The sequence below is a fragment of the Peromyscus eremicus genome, chromosome 15 (assembly GCF_949786415.1).
Source record: "Peromyscus eremicus chromosome 15, PerEre_H2_v1, whole genome shotgun sequence".
NCBI classification, from domain to species: Eukaryota; Metazoa; Chordata; class Mammalia; order Rodentia; family Cricetidae; genus Peromyscus; species Peromyscus eremicus.
The window spans coordinates 3,617,072-3,636,815 of record NC_081431.1 but is presented as its reverse complement, the minus strand read 5'-3'; the positions used below and the strand labels follow the sequence as shown (position 1 = coordinate 3,636,815).

The window sequence follows — 19,744 nt, the reverse complement described above, 5'->3', positions numbered from 1 at the left end:
ATGAAATACATTCTTTATTTTTAACATAAGGAGGCTTCTAATTCTTATTAATAGGACATCAGGTTCTTTTCAATCACACTACGAACAGATATTTTAAGAACAATGACCTATTTATGCACCAGATCATTAGCTTTCTGGTAATGCACATTAACCTCTCGCTGCCCTGGGTGGAGACCTTAAGCTCTCCTCTCTCAGTTAAAAATGGGGCTGCTTCATTGGCTGGCTGAACTGAAGTCAGTAAACTGCATTTAGTACCCCACATAGGCTATTTGGGAACACTTTTCCTAACACTTTTTTTTTTTTTGGCAGATGTCTTAGAGGTAAAATTTTACTGTCTCTGTGTGGTGACCAGTGTGTTCTGGATGCTCCCATACTCCACCCCTAGGTTTTGGATATTCTTATATGTTGCACAGGTCTCTCAGTTGAATGTTCAGAGATATAATCTATGATAACTGTGCCCAGAACTCACATGCCAACTCTGTTATTATGAATAATACTAGAATACTATGAATACCGATTGAAATTCTTTTCTGGACAGTTGGGCCCAGCAAATGAGTTAAGCCGAGTTTCCATTTTCGTCATGAGAAAGATGGAAACACGGGTTCCTTCTCTTCCTCCCCCCACCCCCCACCCCGTGTCTCTCTCAGGGGTGGGGGTGGGGCGTAAGACAGGGTCCCTTTACATGGCCCTGGATGTCCTGGAACTTACTACGCAGACCAGGCTGGCCTCGAACTCACATATACCCGCCTGCGTGCGCCACCACGCCCGGCTGGAGCAGGGATCCTTGCTCCCTAGGTTTGTATGGAGGTATACAAAGCGCTTGGCTCACTCTTCACGTCCCTCAGGGTCATCGAGTCCTCAACACACACGGCTCAGGTGCAGAGGAGACCGGAAAGGGTGAGGGTCAAAGTGGAAAGGTCGAAAGGCGGGAGCCTCTGCACCGAGAGCTCCCTGGACCTCCGTTACCCCAGCGACCGCGGCGGAGGGCAGCATCACCGAGTCCCAACAAGCTTTGCGAGCCCAGCTCCCCCGGGTTTCCTGCGCGGCGCCTGCTCCATCAAGCAACCAGACGCCCACATGGACGCCGACGCGGTTGCCTAGCGACACGTATTTCCCCAAGATGCTTAGCAGTGTTATGTCTCCTCAGCCAATCAGAGCTAAGAGGCACCTTCGCTGTCGACCAATAGATGGCGAGGCCGCGGCCCGCGACGGTTGACCGGGCGGCCGGTAGCTCTCGGGCTCGGGAGGTTGGCGAGGTTCCCCGGGCGGCAGGGCTGCGGCACGGCGCGGTTGGCCTGCGGTGGGCTGAGCCTGGGCTCCTGGGGCGGGTCGGGGTGCTACGGTTATCCCGGTGCGCGGCCACCCGCCATGCCGTCCCGGGTGGAAGACTACGAGGTGCTGCACAGCATCGGCACCGGCTCCTATGGCCGCTGCCAGAAGATTCGGAGGAAGAGCGACGGCAAGGTGAGGCATCGCCGCCGCGCAGCCCGTCCGCGGTGGACCAGCCCGCTTTGGGAAGAGCAAGCCTCGCCTGCACCGGGAAGGGGCAGGGCAGCTCACCTGAAGGACCTGACAAAAGCCACTTGAGAAGGGAAGGGTTCGAGGGTGCGGGCCATGGCGGCCGGAACGCATGGTGGCAGGAACTCTGAGGCCCCTAGTCACTCTATCCGCAGGGAGCCGAGAGATGTGTGCTCAGCTAGCTTGCTGCTTCTTGGTACCACCCACATTTAGGGTGGGTCTTCCCACTTGAAGGAACTCCAGTCTATACTCCCTCGCTGACATACCCAGAGATCTGTCTCCTAGATGATTTTAGATCTGCCAAATTGACAGTATTAACCATCATAATGACCTTGAGTTGTAATATATATCGACATGTGAGGTTGTGTGTGTGGGGTTGTTTTTCAAGTTTGGAAATTTCATTCATTGTCTCTGAGGATAATAAATTCTTATACCTTGGAAACGTTGTGTTTCAGATACTGGTGTGGAAAGAACTTGACTATGGCTCCATGACGGAGGTGGAGAAGCAGATGCTTGTGTCTGAGGTGAACTTGCTTCGGGAGCTGAAACATCCAAACATCGTCCGTTACTATGATCGTATTATCGACAGAACCAACACAACCTTGTACATCGTGATGGAATACTGTGAAGGAGGGGACCTGGCCAGTGTCATTACAAAGGGGACCAAGGAAAGGTAAGTGGTAACTTTTGACTGTAAGCTGAAAGGGTATAGCTTTGTTGTTGTTAAGCACATTGTGTTGGGAACAGAGACAGAGCCCTTAATAATATAGTAGAAGGTTCTTGTATTTGTTTGGTGGGTGCACGGGACATTAGAAAGTCCTTAGTGAAACAGTACCCATATTTCATATTTAATAATAATTTACTTCCACGTTTGTGCACTTTGGAAGCTTAGATAGTTTATCCTGCGTTCAGTGATTTCATTCAGGATGATAAAATGTGTGATTGCTTTTGCTCCAGACAGTACTTAGAGGAAGAGTTTGTCCTTCGAGTGCTGACTCAGTTGACCCTGGCCCTGAAAGAGTGTCACAGAAGGAGTGATGGCGGCCGTACTGTGCTTCATCGGGATCTGAAGCCGGCCAATGTCTTCCTGGACAGCAGACACAACGTCAAGCTTGGGGACTTCGGACTAGCGAGAATATTAAACCACGACACGAGTTTTGCAAAAACATTTGTTGGCACACCTTATTACATGTCTCCTGTGAGTATCTCAGAATTTAGAGACTTTTTAATGTCTTAGGCGAAGCATTCAGATGCAAGGGAACTGAAGCGTGGATTGCTAATCAGTCCAGTAGCCCAGAATTTACAATACAGTTTTAAGTTTTTATTTTTTCTTTTTTTTTTTCCTCAGTACTAGGGATTGAACCTAGACTGTCAGGCATTTGAGGCAAGTACTATACCACCGAGGTACAACCCAAGTTCTTTTATGTATAATACATATTTTTAAAATCTTATTATTTATGTATACATGTATGTGTCTTGTGAGTGTATGCCGTGTGTGGGTAATGGTGGAGACTGGAAGAGGGAATGGAGTCACCCACCTCACACACTCAAGCTGGAGTTCCAGGCATTTGTGAGTTACCTGACATGGATGCTGGGAATTGAACTCTGTCCTCTGGAAGAGCATCAAGTGTTTAACCACTGGCCTCTCTTCAGCCCTCTTAGATTTTTTTTTTCCAAAAGGACTGCTTGGTCATTTAATTCCTCAGTATTCAACTAGAGCTTTAAAAAAATTAAGGATTTATTTATTTATGTGTATGAATGTTTTGCCTATATGTGTATAAGTGTACATGTATGTGCCTTGTGCCCGAGGGGGTCAGAAGACAGGACTGGATTCTTTGGAACCAGAGTCATGTGGGGGCTGGAAACCAAACCCAAGTCCTCTAAGAGCAACAAGTGCTCTTAACCACTGAGCCATCTCTCCAGTGTGCCCCAGCCCCTAGGGTTTCTCTGTGTAGCCCTGGCTGGCCTGGATCCCACTATGTAGACCAGGCTGGCCTCGAGCTCATAGAGATCTGCCTGCCTCTGCTGGGATTAAAGGTGTGTGCCTCCATGCCCAGCTTTTGTTTCATTTTTTTAAATGGCCACATGTGCTAAGTTCCAGGGCTACAATATATAGTGTTTAAAAGCAACAGTGTTTTGCTGGCTGGTGGTGGCGCATGCCTTTAATCCTAGCACTCGGGAGGCAGAGCCAGGTTGATCTCTGTGAGTTTGAAGCCAGCCTGGGCTACAGAGTGAGTTCCAGGACAGGCTCCAAAGCTACACAGAGAAACCCTGTCTCAAAAAAACAAAACAAACAAAATAAACAAACAACAACAAAAAAAAAACAACCCAGTGTTTCCTAAGGTGTCAATCCTGAACACATGACCCCAGACTCCCTGGGAGTCTTTTTTTTTAACATGTAGAATCCTGGGCCCTGAGTGCAGAAACTGGAGGCAGCTGGTCACACTGTATCAGCAGGAAGCAGAGAGATAAATGCATGTGCACAGCTCACCGTCACAGTGACCTCATGTTTGAGGCTTGGGCCCTTCTCACATCTTGTTTTTACAGTGTTAATTTCTGTTCTTGCTGCTCCTTGCCTGCATTTACAGAGAGCTTCCAAAATGTCTCACCATCCCAAGGCACCCTTCTGTGCATATCCTTATATCCTTGTATGAGTTTATTAATTATTGCTCTTTTTTTTTTTTTCCAAGACAAGGTTTCTCTTTGTAGCCCTGGCTGTCCTGGAACTAGCTTTGTAGACCAGTCTGGTCTCAAACTCACAGAGATCCACCTGCCTCTCCCGAGTGCTGGGATTAAAGGTGTGCACCACCACTGAGCAGCTATTCCTCATTTCTTAGTATTGGATTGTAGAACATAAGATGAAATTGTTGAGGCAAGGGCATGACAGTTTTTAGCTGTCATTAGATGTCAAGATCCTAGGGCATGCCTTTAATTCTAGCCTGGTCTCCGTAGGGCTGTAGGCCAGCTAAGACTACATAGTGAGACCCTGTCTCAAAAAACAAAAGCAAGCAAACAACAAATAAATAAACAAACACCAGCCAACCTTGAGTCCATAAAGAACAGCATTGTGTTTAAGTGTAAGATCTTAGCAGAGATTTCTTTAGTATTCCACAGAGATGTCTAGGATCTTCTAGATATATAATAATAAAGCTGGTGACAGCATAAAACTTTGTGAGTTGTGACTCTGTTTTCAGAACAGGCCAGTTTTCCCATGGTTTCCTGTTCCACACAGAAAACTTGATTACAAAGGGAAATCAAGAAGTTAACACCTGCACAATTGTTTTGTACCTCTTTTTCCCACCTGCCCTTGTGACTAGATGGATTCAATTTCCCTGAGGCATAAGTTGGGAGAAGTGTTGTCAGCCTAAGGAAGTTATTGCTGTGGTTTATAACAGTGGACTGGAAAAAAAAATGTGTGTGTGTATTTGAATATAAAGGAATAGTTAAATTAGATTTTTGTACCTATATCTACTAAGATGTGAACTAAATTCATGTTTTGATTACTCTAGCTTTTTCTATAATTCATTCATTTTGATTTAGAAAATATGTGTGTGTGTGTTGCCTGTGGAGGCCAGAAGATTGCTGGAGTTAATAAGCCATTCTTTAGCCCCTTGTTTTGATTTGTTTATCTTTTTTTGGGGGGGGGGGGATTTTGAGACAGGGTTTCTCTGTGTAGCTTTGCGCCTTTCCTGGAACTCACTTGGTAGCCCAGGCTGGCCTCGAACTCACAGAGATCCGCCTGCCTCTGCCTCCTGAGTACTGGGATTAAAGGCGTGAGCCACCACCGCCCGCCAGGGTGATTTGTTTATCTTTGAGACAGAGTCTCATGTAGCCCAGGCTGGCCTTGAACTTGCTCTTTAATGGAGGATGACCTTGAACTCTTGATCCTCTAGCCTTTAACTTGGGTGCTGGATTACAGCTGTGTTCCACCAGCCAGTTCCTTTGATTTTTAAAATGGAGTTATTAGTTGGTGCCCACAGCTGTGTGTAGCCCCAGCCGCCTGGAGGCTGAGGCAGATGTCTGAACTCAGGACTCTGAGACACTGTCTCTAAACAAAACAAAATAAAATGGTGTTTACTTCCCGTGAGGACAGTGGGGAGAGCTCTCCAATGCTGGCCTTGAACTGTGTCAAGCCCACAATAAGCATTTTATTTGTGAAAATGAGATGAGTGAATGAATTGCGTGTGATAAAGTTGCCAGGACAAGCTCATTCCCCTGTTTCATTATACACTTGAGGATACAGTAGAAGCCACCATCTTTATTACTGTAGGCTAAGCTACATTAGTCCTTTGGATATGAAATTTTGAAAATTTTAACTATAGACAGAAAATTTAACATTGTTTCTTCTTAAGTGAACATTTCATTTTCAATTTATTCATTTTCATTTTCAGTTTATTGATTTATTTATTGTGGGTTTTGTTTTGGTTGTTTTTTTTTTCCTTTGGTTTTTTTGAAACAGGGTTTCTCTGTGTAGCTTTTGGAGCCTGTCCTTGAACTCACTCTAGACCAGGCTGGCCTGAACTCACAGATATCCACCACGCCTGGCCCCGTTTGTTGTTTTTTGACAGTAACTCACAACCGGGGTCACCTTAGAACTTGTTATGTAGCTGAAGATAACTGAATTTTTTTAGGGTTTTATTTCATGTGTAGAAGTGCTTTGCCCGCATGCATGTCACCAGAAGTATACAGTGCCTGGGGAGACCACGTCAGATCCCTTGGAACTGGAGTTACAGATTGTAGTGAGCTGTCATGTGGGTGCTGGGAATGAAACCTGGGTCCTCGGGAGGAGCGGCCAGTCCTCACTGTTGAGACATCTCTCCAGCCCCATCGTTGAATTTCTGACCCTCTTGCCTCTACTTCACAAGTGCTGAGATTAAGGTGTGGGCCACCACACCTTGTTGATTTTGTGTTTGGGATCCAACCCAGACGTTGTGCATGCTGGCAAGCTCTCTGCCAACTAAGCTGCCTCCCCAGCTGTCAGGTTGAAAATTTTAAACTTGGAAATAAAACAAGCTCTCAACTCCTTGATACTTCTCACCTTGTCTTCTAGGAGCAAATGAGCTGCTTGTCCTATAATGAGAAGTCGGACATCTGGTCGCTGGGTTGCCTGCTGTATGAACTGTGTGCATTAATGTGAGTAGGAAGGCAGTGTCTGAGCCCAGGCTGACTCTGCTGGTCACCTGTCACTGGGCCCTGTTAAAGCTGACTTAGGCCGGGCGGTGGTGGCGCACGCCTTTAATCCCAGCACTCGGGAGGCAGAGGCAGGCGGATCTCTGTGAGTTCGAGGCCAGCCTGGGCTACCAAGTGAGTCCCAGGAAAGGCACAAAGCTACACAGAGAAACCCTGTCTCGAAAAACCAAAAAAAAAAAAAAAGCTGACTTAGAAGACAAGTTAAAAACATCAATACCACACCCTGACTTCTACAAATTAAGAGTGGAACTCATGGGGCTGGGTCCTGCTTTGTTCAAGGATCTGTGTTTCCCAGTGAAACCGACACGGAGCTCAGGGCAGAGTTCATAGGTCAGGAGGACAAAGCAGGAATGCCGCAGGGGTCTGGAGAACAGGGTCTGCTCTTGACACTCTCTTCCTTCCCGTCTAAGCTTTTCCCAGAACACGGTTCTCCAGGGATGGAGAAGAGAGTCTTGCTCCCCGCTGACACAGTTTGGGCCATGCTTCTGGATGTAGTAGGTAGAAGGCAGGGTGCTGTAGAATATCCAGAACATATGGGACAGCCCCCCAGAATGTAGGCAGTACCAAGAAACTGCTAAGCACAGCCACAGAAGAGCCCCAGATGGGGAAATAAAATGCCAGGCAGAGCCCAGTGTTTTATTCCTGTTATTTACATTCATTTAACATTTTTTAAACTTCCTTCCCTTGCCTCCTCTTCTCTCCCTTCTCTTTTCTCTTTTCTTTATTTATTTTTAAATCCCAGGCCTCCATTTACAGCTTTCAACCAGAAAGAGTTAGCTGCGAAAATCAGAGAAGGGAGATTCAGGCGAATCCCCTACCGCTACTCTGACGGGTTAAATGACATCATCACCCGGATGCTGAATTTGAAGGTAATGGCTGCCAGGCTATGTGTGCACTGTCTGTTTTAATCCATTGGGTAAACTTGGAGTGCACACTCTGCTGTAGACGGATGAGGACTGAAGAAGAAGCATCCTCCCTGACTAAATATTTGTTAGCAAAGGTGAAAGCTCACAGGCATGGAAACACGCACCTCACTTCCTGTTTTCCTTTCCACCTTCCGCCCCGCTAACTGACAGCTAGTCCATGGGAAGACTGAGAGAAGGGGAAGGGACCAGGTCTGGGGCCTTATTACTCTCCCTGTCCCTTGGGATTAGAGACCAGAACCAGGGAGAAGGGGACAGAGCAGAAGGAAGTGACCTGACAGAAGGTTTTCTGGCCCATGGGATGAGAGGCAGATGTTCTAGTGTGTGTGTGTGTGTGTGTGTGTGTGTGTGTGTGTGTGTGTGTGATGGGCTTGAAGGCTGGTGAGGATGTCCTTAACAGTATTTAGAGAAACAAAGGTCTCACTCCCCCCAGCAGACCCCAGTGATGCCCAGCGTGTGTCCTGCAGGACCTGAGCCTCCTTAGAAGGGTGGGGTGAGAACAGATGAGTTAAAACCTGCGTCAGCTTGCAGACTCAGAACCTAGTGACCAGTAACCTTGTTTCTCCAGATATGTCTAGATAGAGGAAGTGTCTCTTGTCTTGTTTATTCTCCAAATGGAGCTGCTTTTCTTAAGATGACTGTTCTGTGGTCCGCCTGCCGCCCTGTTTGTGCAGGATTACCACCGACCGTCCGTGGAAGAAATCCTGGACAGCCCTTTGATAGCAGACTTGGTTGCGGAAGAGCAAAGGAGACATCTGGAGAGGAGGGGCCAGCGCTTGGGCGAGCCTTCCAAGCCGCAGGCCTCCAGCCCTGTGCTGAGTGAGCTCAAGCTGAAGGAGATGCAGCTGCAGGACCGAGAGCGTGCACTCAGAGCTCGAGAGGACAGTCTGGAGCGTGAGTCGTGCCCAGGGCCAAGGGAGCTAGTGGCCTGTGCCATGGGGGAGGTGTGGCTGGGGTTTGAACAGAGGAGCTTGTATGTACAGACCCTCTTAGAACCTTTTGTTTCTTTCTAGCGGTGGGGAACTGGGATTGAATCCAGGACTTTGTGAATACCAGTGAGCTACATCTCAGCCCTTTTGAGTATGATTCTCAACCTGTGGGTCATGACCCTTTCACAGGCGTCACCTAAGATTATCAGAAAACACATTTCTGCTGGTTTTAGGAATCTCTTCCATCTGTCTCCAGGTGGATCCACCCACATGCAGATCCACCCACATACAAGTACCTGGGGTTGTGATGCCATTGTGCCAACCCCATCATAGACACCTGGAACAAATACAAGTGTATATAATAGGGATGGTGTCATGATGTACTTTTTGCAGACCAGTCACATATATGTAGAGAGTAGCAACTGTGTTGAAAATATCAGTATTGGAGATAAAACAATGCTTTATGAATTATAATTACTGGGTAAAAGTAAAATCATGTACTGTACATCATCAACTACAGAAAAAAAGTCTGTACCATGGGAACTTCCTGTGGATGCTGATCAGATGTGCTTGATGTGAATACTGCCCCCTTGTGATAGTAACTGGTATGTAAGAAAAACAACACAATGCTAAATCGTAGGAAACTCCAGTGTACTGCATTGACTGAACTATGCCATGAATCATCTTTTGGACTAGTAAAGCTGTTGTTATATATTGTTTTCATTAGAAAACCATCCCATGGCAATGGTTGTGTAGAAAGGAACGTTAAGAAAAGAAAGTATAATGAGGATTTTTTACAGTGTGGTTTACTTTAGTAATTACAGCAGGAATTGAGAAACTGCACTCTGTTATTTGTTGTGAAGTTCTGTCAGCCGAAGCCGAGCAACTGAAATGCCATTTTGATAACAGCATTTGAGCTTTGCTGCAAAGACACAAACTATTTTAGAAGCAAAGCTGATGGACTTGATACTGGTGGCAAGCACCACAAACAAAACAGAGCAGCCGCTGAAGCTTCACATTTGGAGGCACCCAGAATTGCCAGGACTATGAAACCTGACACCCAGGACGCTGAGAAGTTACTGTTGCCAGTGGCCATTTGTTGAAGTTGAGACAAACTTGTTACACAGTTGAGTGCAGTTTTCTTCTCTAACGACACTCTGTAGAAGAATGAATGGCACGTGCTGACGGTCTTGATCAGGTAACCCAGGAAATTCAATCTGCTCCACTCCAGTATTTAGTGTCCAGCTTGATGAATCTTCAGGTACTGTTTACATGAGGTGTAGTGATGGTGGTGACTTTAAAGGTGAGCTGCTTTTTATACAGACCTCTTGAATCAACAATACTGCACGTGATGTATTTGACGGAGTTGGTTCATTCCTGAAAGAGCGTAAGATCTCGTGGGAAAGGTTGTGGTGTTGGCACAGATGGTGCTCCAGCTGTGCTGGGATGTCGATCTGGATTCAGCGTTTGGTACTGAACATTGAAAAAGCCATCTGAACACCAAAGTCATCCGAACTCACTGTATGATTCATCGGCAAATATCAGCAATGAAGACAGTGCCACAGGAGTTACAGGAAGTCACGAAAGGCATGAATTCTGTCAGGTTTGTAAAGGTGAGCACTTTAAACGATCATCTGCTCAGCTGTGCTACAAGGTGGATCTGTGAACAAAGCTCTGCTCTTTCACACTCAAGAGAGATGGTGGGCAAGAGGAAACATTTTAAAATGCGCTTTTGAGCTTCGTGATGAACTCAAAATGTTTTTAATCAGAAAGCAAGACTGCAGTTCGAAGCACTTTCCAGCGATGAAAATGAATTGCAGAAGATAACTTATTTGGTTGACATCTTTGCCATCTTGAATGAGTTAAAGTTATACTGCAAGGACCAAATGCAACATGCCTTGATTTGTCTGAAAACATCAGATCATTCCAAATGAAACTTTAGCTTTGGCAAACACAGAAACAAATTGGATGATAATAGAATTCATATGTTGCCTACCTTATTGGGGCTTTCTTTGAGGAACGTGACATTGAACCAGGTGATAATTTCTGTGAAAGAACACTTGCGCAGGGCAATGATGGTGTATGCCTTTAATTCCAGCACTCGGGAGGCCGAGGCAGGAGAATCTGTGAATTCAAGGCCAGCCTGGTCTACAGAGCAAGATCCAGGACAGGTTCCAAAGCTACACAGAAAAACAAACAAACAAAAAAATCAAAACCACCACCAACAACAACAAAACACACTTGCACCTGCTTGCGGATGACAATTCATTGTATTTTCCAAATCTCCCTGACACCCATTTGCACGTGCCAGAAGCCCATTCACAGTTGACATTGAAGATGTTCCCGAGGTGGCTCCAGAGTTCATTGAACTTATTAACAGCTGTGCAGCAAGAACTGACTTCTCTATAATGTCAGTTACACAATTCTGGATCAAGTGTTGGTTCATAGCCTTTCTGTCTGAGACTGTTACCCTTCTTCCATTTCCAACAACATACCTTTGTGAAACAGGGTGTTCCAGCTTGCTGGTTATCAATCCTAAACACAGATGTAGACTTGTGGAAGATGTCTTTGTGTGCTCTTGCAGAGACTGCCCCGAGAATATGTGATCTGGAGAGAGAGAAGCAATCTCAATCTTCCACTGACGTTGGCTGTTTACGTATACTGTCACAAAATGTGGCATATAGTTTACTATTGTTATACTACAACTGTTACCCATGCTACAGCACGCTTCAAGACAGAATTTCACAACATATAATTACATATTGTCTTTGTGATTAATCACTATGCTTTAGTTATGTTCAATTTGTAATAATGAAAGCACATCCTGCATACCAGATATTTATGATTTATAACAGTAGCAAAATTGTAGCTGTGAAGTAGCAGCTAAACAATTTTATGGTTGAGGGTCACCACACCATGAGGACCTGTTAAAGGGTCGCAGCGTTAGGAAGGTTGAGAACCACTGCCGTAAAGGAACCTTCCCTGGAGTCCAGCAAGAGTGATGAGACAAATGGGGAGATTGTCAGACGTAAGTGGCTTTATGGCCAGGGCCCTTATTTGTTTCTTTTTTTCCTTCCCTTTTTAAAGAGAAGGAACGTGAACTTTGTATTCGAGAGAGACTAGCGGAGGACAAACTGGCCAGAGCCGAGAGTCTGGTGAAGAACTACAGCTTGCTGAAGGAGCAGAGGTTCCTGTGTCTGGCTAGTGGCCCAGGTATGTCCGTCAGCTCTGCATACACTGTCCCCACGTGGACATGTACAGTCAGTGTGACCGTCAGCGTTTGTAGTGCTTTAATTTACAGACTCAGATGTCAGGTGACTTCACTGAGCATGTGTACTGGAGTGAGAATGAGATTCTGTTGGTGTTGTGACTGATTTCCTGAGTGAGAGACCGAGACAGCTTCACCCACCTTATGAAACGACGTGGTTCATACTTATTTTAATTTTTGAAATGGAAACATTTTCAAAACTATACATTTCAAGTTTTTCTCTGGATATTATTTTCTTTGGTTATGTTATCAAAACTATATTTCTCTTCCTTTTCAAGTAAAACCTTGGTATTTTCAAACTGGCACACTTCAGTCACCATAGAAGGTATGGATTAACAGGCATGGTGGTAAAAATCTGTAATTCTAGCATGTGGAAGACAGGGGAATGGCTAGGAGTTTGAGACCAACCTGTTCTCCATAGTGAGTTCAAGCCAGTCTTAACAAAAGGGGGGAGGGGGACTAGAGAGATGGTGCCCGGGTTAGTGCTTCCTGTCTTAGTCACTGTTCTGCTGCTGTGAAGAGACGCCATGTCCAAGACATCTTAGAGAAGAAAGCATTTCATTGTGGCTGGCTTGTAGCTCCAGAGGCTGAGTCCATTATCGTTATAGCAGGGAGCACGGCAGCAGACGTGCCGCCGGAGAGGTGGCTGAGAGCTGCACCTTCATCCTGTGGGCATAAAGCCCACCCCCAGTGACAGATGGAGTTCCTCCAACGCACCTCCTAATCCTTCCCAAGTATCCCCACCCCCTGATGACTAAGAATTCAAATATATGAGCCTATGGAGTCTATTCTTATTCAGCTTACACTGTTCTTCCTGAGGACTTGAGTTTGGTTCCCAGCACCCTTATCCAGCCCACCTGCCTGGAACTCTGGCTGCAGGGGAACGGAAGTCCTTTTCTGGTCTCCTCAGGTCCTTGTACTCACATGCACATAACCCCTCCCTCAATCCTCACACACATGAACACACACACATACACATAATTTACAAAATAAAAATAAACAACAAAAAAGAAAATATAACTTGGGTTTCCAAGATGGCTGAGTGGGTGACCCGAATTTACTCTCTAGGACCATGTGGTGGGAGAGCCCTGCCTCCCAAAATTTACCCTCTGACTTTACACACCTTTAATCCCAGCTTTTAGGGGGCAGAGGCAAGCAGATAACTGTGAGTTTGAGGCCAGCCTGGTCTACATAGCAAGTTCTAGGCTAGCCACAAAATAAGGAGAAAAGCTGGTGTGCTTCACATTCACACTCAGATAATCACTGAAGACCCTTTGGAGACTGCTCTTCAGCTAAGGGTGTATTGACATCTGCCCTGGTGTCTTTGAGCAAAGGTAGCTGGGTGAGGTGCTGCTGGGTTTCGTTTTATGGGGTGCATAGATGGGTGTGTACAACACCCTTGAATCATGGTGTTTAAAGAAAGCTACAGAGCCCACTGCAGCGCAGACTTGAGTCTTGAGTGTTACACACCTGAGTGTGTCAGAGCCACAACAAGCCGCAGAGTGGAGGTGAGTAGATGCCAGCTCAGGCCCAGGACATTGGCGAGGTGAGATGTCCTTTTGCACAGTGGGACTGTAAAGTCACGCTAAGTGCAGCCAGGTGTGCAGCCGCGTCTCGAAAGCCCTCTGTCTGCTCAGTGAAGCCTGCCTGCTGTTGGATGCACCGCGCTTTCTCTAAACACTTTTCAGTCCATCCCGTTAGAGACGCCATGGTGTGAAAGTGCAGTGTTGGTCGTGGCGGGAGACAGCTGCCTCTTCCACACTGGTGCTAAGGTCTGCTGGCAACAGCTTGTGCTTTGAAGTAAAAAGTGATGGTGGAACTCAGGGCACTTATGGGAGTGCCCTGCCTCTCCCTCCAGCTGTCTCCCTTCACCTTCCTTGGGACTTAGCTCACACTTGATCTCCCCATGAGCACCACACAGCTGGCTCTCTGCACCTCTGTGCCATCTCCCTGCACACATGTCACTTAGATCTTCACCTGCTTGCTTATGGCCTGTCGTCCCCTACTAGAAAAGGGCCTTTGTTTGCTCACAGTGGCCATAGTGTGAACCCGGTAAACATTTAAGCATATTTCCTTGAAATGCACACCAAGGGAAACTGAGCCCCCAACAGCACCATCTGGAGTTGGGGTTATCAGTGCATGTGAGACACACATCACTCATTCGCTGCAGCTCAGCTGGCCTTGCTCTCTCTGCAGTCGCTTAGACACACATTTTGGTGGGTGAACTGTTTAAACGTTTTAAGTGTGCTCTGTAAGAAAGCTGTGCTATGCCGGGCGGTGGTGGCGCACGCCTTTAATCCCAGCACTCGGGAGGCAGAGCCAGGCGGATCTCTGTGAGTTCGAGGCCAGCCTGGTCTACCAAGTGAGTTCCAGGAGAGGCGCAAAGCTACACAGAGAAACCCTGTCTCGGAAAAAAAAAAAAAAAAAAAAAAAAGAAAGCTGTGCTAGTGAGGTCACCTGTCATAAGTTCTCAGGAACAGAGTAAATACTGATTTCCCACAACCCCAGTGCATTGACCTTTAAGAGAAAAGTTGACTATTAAGAAATCAAAGCATTTGTCCTTGATTATTTGGTGTATTTCAGGGCATGGTGTCAACTCATACCTGTGTAGGTATGAAGGAGGCTGAGGCAGGAGCATCATGAGGTTAAGGACAGCCTGAGCTACATAGCAAGATCATAGCTCAAACAAACAAAACAAAATAAAAAACGGGCTGGAGAGATGCTTCAGTGGTTAAGAGCACATGCGGATCCTGTAGAGGACCTGAGTTCAGTTCCTAGCACCCACATAAGGTGTCTCACAGCCACCTATAACTCCAGCTGCAGGAGATCCAGGGCCCTCTTCTGGATCTAAGGGTACCTGTATTCATGTGCATATATCCACACACACATTGGTCTCTGCCATCCTATGCTCCTGACTGCTTGTCCAGAGAATAATACACAGGTGTCAGCTGTAGGTCAGTAACCTTTGACCTGTATGACAGAGTTGGTCTCAGGTAACACAGAATCCTCTCTTTTTCTTTCTAAAGAACTTGATCTTCCATCATCAATAATGAGGAAGAAGGTTCATTTCCGTGGGGAAAGCAAAGAGAATGCCTCAAGGAGTGAGAATTCCGAGAGCCAGCTTGCCAAGTCCAAGTGCAAGGACCTGAAGAAGAGGCTTCATGCTGCCCAGCTGCGGGCTCAAGCCCTGTCAGATATTGAAAAAAACTACCAACTAAAGAGCAGGCAGATCCTGGGCATGCGCTAGGCCAGCAAGGCATGGAGCTCGGTCAGTATTCAGTACTGCCAACCCACTAGAGATTGGTACTCAACTGCTGTAGTTTTATGTGTCTGGTTCTGAGCTTTGCCTTTGTGTGCAGTGAGCATGATGCTGGGATTGTTTGTGCTCTTTCTCAGCAACAGGTCTACAAGATGGACATGTCTCCCTTTTCCTCCTAATATCCCTGTATAGAAAGCATGGTGCCTTTGCTGATTAGTTGGGCTTTTGATCCTGTGTGCGATTACTACTGGGAATATGATATGGGACACCATAGATTTTAGGAGAAAATAATGTTAGGGAAAGAATATTTAACCTGGAGGACTCACTGAAAAGTTTCTGTGACTGACTGGTGTGCCTGCATCTGTCATGTTTAGTTTTACACTGTAAATCTGCACAGCAGAAACTGTGTGCCCAGCATCTGCTGTCCACAACCATGGATGATGTACGTGGTCTAGTCTTTTAATGGTCCTCAGCCACTTAGTGGTGGTTGTGTGTTGGTGTCTCCTGCCTTCACTGCAGTTTCCAGATGAGGCTGCTGCTGGGGTGTGACCTCGCTGTTCACAGGGGATCTGACAGGGCAGGAGTCTTCGCTCTTTCACAGGGTCGCATTACAGAGGTCAGGGAGAGCTTTTTTAGTGTGTGATATTACAGAGAGAGACCCAGCCATTGACCTGAAAGTCCAGCATTCCAGTTGCAAGCTGTTTATTGTGCTAGTTAAAATACCAGTGACAGACTCTGGGAGAGAAATGAAAGGGTTGAAGCTTCTACCTAAGAACATGGATTTACCTTCAGGGAAACTTCTGCCGGAACAGCTACCAGTGAGTGCAGAAGAGGCATTTAGATTCCTGAAGAAACCCAAGGAGGAGGCCGACACTAATGAGGCCCTCAACACACTGCTGTTACGTGGCACAGGAGGGCACCTGGGGACAGGAGGCTGCTGGTGAGCCCAGGAGAGCTGCTCACTGTCATTCTCCACCTGAAATGCCTCTGTGTCCAAGAGACTCACTCTCCAGTTCTTGTATGGCCTTGAGTTATTTCACTGATGGTTATTTCACTGAAGGACTCCAGATTGTGCCCTGTCTGTATTAAGTGCCCCTAAGTATGAACTGAACGGTCTGAAATGCTACAGGGTCTTCATATTTTAAATCACATGTATTGTTCCCTAATGTTAGAGAACTGTCTTTAGAAAGGTGGTCTGTTTAAGGCCACTGGGAAGAAAGCAGGCCACCTTTGCCCTCTGTCCACAGCCCCTTGAGACAGCTTCAGAAAAGAACTGTGTGGTGTGTGTTATTGAGGGTGATACTGCCTTCACCTGTGTTAGGGCCAGACATTTGCTGATTAGTTTTCTAAAGACCTCATCAGAAAGAGGTTCATTTGCCTTACTTAATAAGTGCTGTTGGCTGAGAGGGGAGGTCAGAAGCATTTTAATGCCACTTATCTCATGGTTAAACATACGGACTTCTTGCATTTTAAAATTCTGTGTCCTTTACTTTCTGGGTCTGTAATAACTTGCTTGGGTATGTAACTTGCCAGGGTTGACTTTTTTAATGCTTTGTGTAAATTCTCTACTCTTCTGCACTTGTAGCTGCAGAAGGCAGTGCCAGGGATCTCTTGCAGATGCAGATGCAATGCCTGGATCTCTTGCAGCTATGTCTTTGGTGGCAGCTTGGAATGTTAAAATATGGTAAGCATCTTGTCTGTTTCTGTGACAATCTGCCAGATGGGAAATCCTGTTGAAAACTAGAAACTCGGTGTTTTTTTCCTTTTTCTTTTTCTCCTTTGGTCTATAATGATATTGGTATAGCAGTACAGAGTAAAATCCTATATATATACAAATCTTAAGTATGAGGTTTTAAATGTTCCTAACTTTGGAAAACTTAATTGGATATAATTGTTTATGAATAACCAGGCATCTTATTTATACAATTTCCAATACAATAAAAATCTATTTTGTGGAAATTCATCATTGTGACGTTTGGGGTGTGTGTGTGTGTGTGTGTGTGTGTGTGTGTGTGTGTGTGTGTAGATGCATTTGGAGCCTAGAGGGCAACCGCAGGTGTCATTGTTCAGGAATTGTCTACCTTGATTTTTGGTATGGCGTCTCCCTGGCCTGTGCCTCACCAATTTTGTCAGGCTTGCTATCTCCCATATCTCAGGGTTCTTCCCTCTTGCCTCTGCCTCCTTAGTAAGCTGTAGTGGACTGCACCCTCTCACTGATCATGGAGGCCATCAGTGCTGACCCGAGCAAGTCTGCCCTACAGGGAACACTGGGGGATGTTTAGACACATTCTTGAAAGTCGTAGCTGAGGAGAAGGTGCGCAAGTGTCCCATAGGTAAAGTCCAGTGATGCTGCTGACTGAGCAGGAGCACTCTCAGGGAGCCTGGCTTGTGCTGGGATGGGCTGGATGTGCTGCCACCCTTAGAGACTTAATTTGGGTTTTGATGGGTTTGGGGTGTATGTGTGTGTAGGTGTAGACACGTGCCTGTGTCGGCAGGAAGTTGATGTTGGGTGTCTTTCTCAATCTCCACTTTATTCAAGCAGAGTCCTCCCTGAACCCAGAGCTCACTAGTTCCAGCTAGCCTATGAGTTAGCTTGCCACAGTGATCCCATCTGTCTCCCAAGTGCTGCGATTATGAGCAGCTCCCATACCTGCCCAGCTCTTACACAAGTTCTGGGGATCTGAAATCTGGCCCCCAAGCTTGTGCAGGGAGCACCTTGTCCACGAGCCATATCCTAGTCCAGAAATGTTTCTTTGAGCATGAAGCAGTGAACTTTGCACATCATATTTTTAGGTAACATTTTCCTGGTGTTGCTAACTGTGTGAGTTTAATATAGACCAAGTCACAGAAGGTTCAGAAGTCAAGAGACTCAGGTATTCAGACCCAGCACATGGATGGCAATGCAGCTCTCACACGGCAAATGACACTGTTAGCCAAACACAGAGATTAATCCCAGAGGGCCCTTCTGTTACAGGGTTGAGTCTAGCTCCTGGCCAGCAATGTCCTCTACGAGGCGGGACTCTCATTCAGGAAGAGGAAGGCAAGTGCGTCTCTCCCTGATTAATGTGTCACTTGCTAGTGAATGTTCTAAGAAACACTGGAAAATTATTGACATGAGTTTTATGGTTTGTCTTCATTTTGTGCAAGGCTCGTTTTAAGTGGAAATGCCAGAGCCTTTAGCCTGTGTGTGTGGACGCCACAGCTCACTCCTGTGGCTCATCCCTGGAGAGGCTCAATGCGTGCGTCACTCAGCCTTCACCAGGTGCTGAGCACCTGTGACCTGTTCTGTCCCTGCTCCCCCTTCACCAGCCCTTGCCGCACAATGCCAGGTCTCAAGTCTGGCCAGGCACCCTGTTTTCATATAGGCCTGCTGCCCAAACTAAGGCAGATACGCCTCTCCCAGGCTGCCCCTTGCCAAGACACCCTCCAGCAGGTCTCACCAGGCATGGGGCAGAGGGCAGAGCAAATGAAACACAGACTGTGACTCACCCTCTTCTGAGATGCCTGATACTGGCCCCTGCTGAGAGGGGATGGGCAGGGGGATCTTGGGAAGCTCTGAGCATCCTGGGAAGAAGCAGGAAGTAGAGCCGTGTGTGAGTGAGGCTGCAGGCTCTCCCCGTCCCCACATCTTCCCATGTCCAGTTTTCTAACAGAAAGACATTAGAGACTATAACCATAGGCGCAAGACCTTCCATGCTGCTCAGTCACCCATAAAACCAGCTCTTAAATGTCTTTGGGGGCCTTGAAAGATGGCTCAGTGGTTAATAGCACTGGCTGCTCTTGTAAAGGACCCAGGTTCAATTCCCAGTACCCACATGGCAGCTCACAACTGTGTGTAACTCCAGCTCCAGGGGATCCAACACCTTCACACAGACATATATCTAGGAAAAACACCAATGCACATAAAATAAAATCCTAAAAAGAAGACATAGCCTTTCTACTTCATTTTAAAGTCTGGAGCCAGCTAGACGTGGCTATCTCAGACTCCACCTTCCTCTCATTAATTCAGTCAATGGACAATCATTGAGTACCTACCATGAGCTGGTGCCTTTGGAAACGCTAACATTAACCGTGGAGAGAGCCCTTGATCTTGCCTAGTGGAAGCAGGCGACGGGAAGCATCAGCCATAAGTACTAGGGAGCAGAATGAAGCTAGAAAAGAGCAGGAGGGTGTGTGCGCGCAGTTTTAGAAGAAGGGGCCATTAGGGGTTCAGCAGGAAGCAGGAGTAGGGGATCCAGTGGGGGCAGGCACTGTGGGAGCAGGGCAGGGGGAGGGAGGCTTGCAGGGCAGCGAGAAGAGAGCCACAGGACATGAAGGCTTGGAAACACACAGCCGACTTTTGCGTCCTGCCGCTGGAAAGCCGACACGAGCCGGTTTCCCGTCCGTCGGGAAAGCAGGTGTTTGGACGGTATGTTGGACCAGAGAGGAAGCTCTTTGGTCGGGGCTCCAGCACCTCTGTCTGTGACCTTAGGGTTTGAACAGGTTCACCCAGGCGCCACAGCGGCCTCAGGGCAATGGCATGAAGAGGCCGCACGGTGGCGCCAGTGCGCCGCGAGCCTGGCGCGCGGAGGCGGTGTCTCACGGGTGTCAAGAGGGCAGCGTTTTCTACAGAGCAACTGAGGCAGCTGGTTTGGGAAATGACCAGGCGGATGGCAGC

The 19,744-nt window shown here is 46.9% G+C and overlaps 1 protein-coding gene and 1 long non-coding RNA gene across 2 annotated transcripts; one reads left to right on the top strand and one right to left on the bottom strand.

Moving 5' to 3' along the window:
• Window positions 1-1,195: 1,195 nt before the first annotated feature.
• On the top strand, window positions 1,196-15,080 carry Nek2 (NIMA related kinase 2). The gene is made up of 8 exons (XM_059280234.1): window positions 1,196-1,464; window positions 1,974-2,191; window positions 2,476-2,716; window positions 6,569-6,651; window positions 7,451-7,577; window positions 8,306-8,525; window positions 11,648-11,773; window positions 14,855-15,080. The coding sequence occupies exons 1-8, from the start codon at window positions 1,369-1,371 to the stop codon at window positions 15,073-15,075; spliced, it is 1,332 nt and encodes a 443-aa protein (XP_059136217.1). The 5' UTR covers window positions 1,196-1,368; the 3' UTR covers window positions 15,076-15,080.
• LOC131925003 (uncharacterized) lies at window positions 10,812-19,716 on the bottom strand. The gene is made up of 2 exons (XR_009383124.1): window positions 19,123-19,716; window positions 10,812-11,167 (listed from the first exon to the last, which is right to left on the bottom strand). It is a non-coding gene; the product is annotated as an uncharacterized LOC131925003 (long non-coding RNA).
• Between the last annotated feature and the right edge of the window lie 28 nt (window positions 19,717-19,744).

Excerpts from the sequence above, each read along its gene's own strand:
- Nek2 (XM_059280234.1), top strand. The coding sequence starts at position 1,369 with ATGCCGTCCCGGGTGGAAGACTACGAGGTGCTGCACAGCATCGGCACC. Across the intron at positions 6,652-7,450 it reads TATGAACTGTGTGCATTAAT|GCCTCCATTTACAGCTTTCA; the intron begins GTGAGTAGGAAG and ends TTTAAATCCCAG. Across the intron at positions 7,578-8,305 it reads CCCGGATGCTGAATTTGAAG|GATTACCACCGACCGTCCGT; the intron begins GTAATGGCTGCC and ends CTGTTTGTGCAG.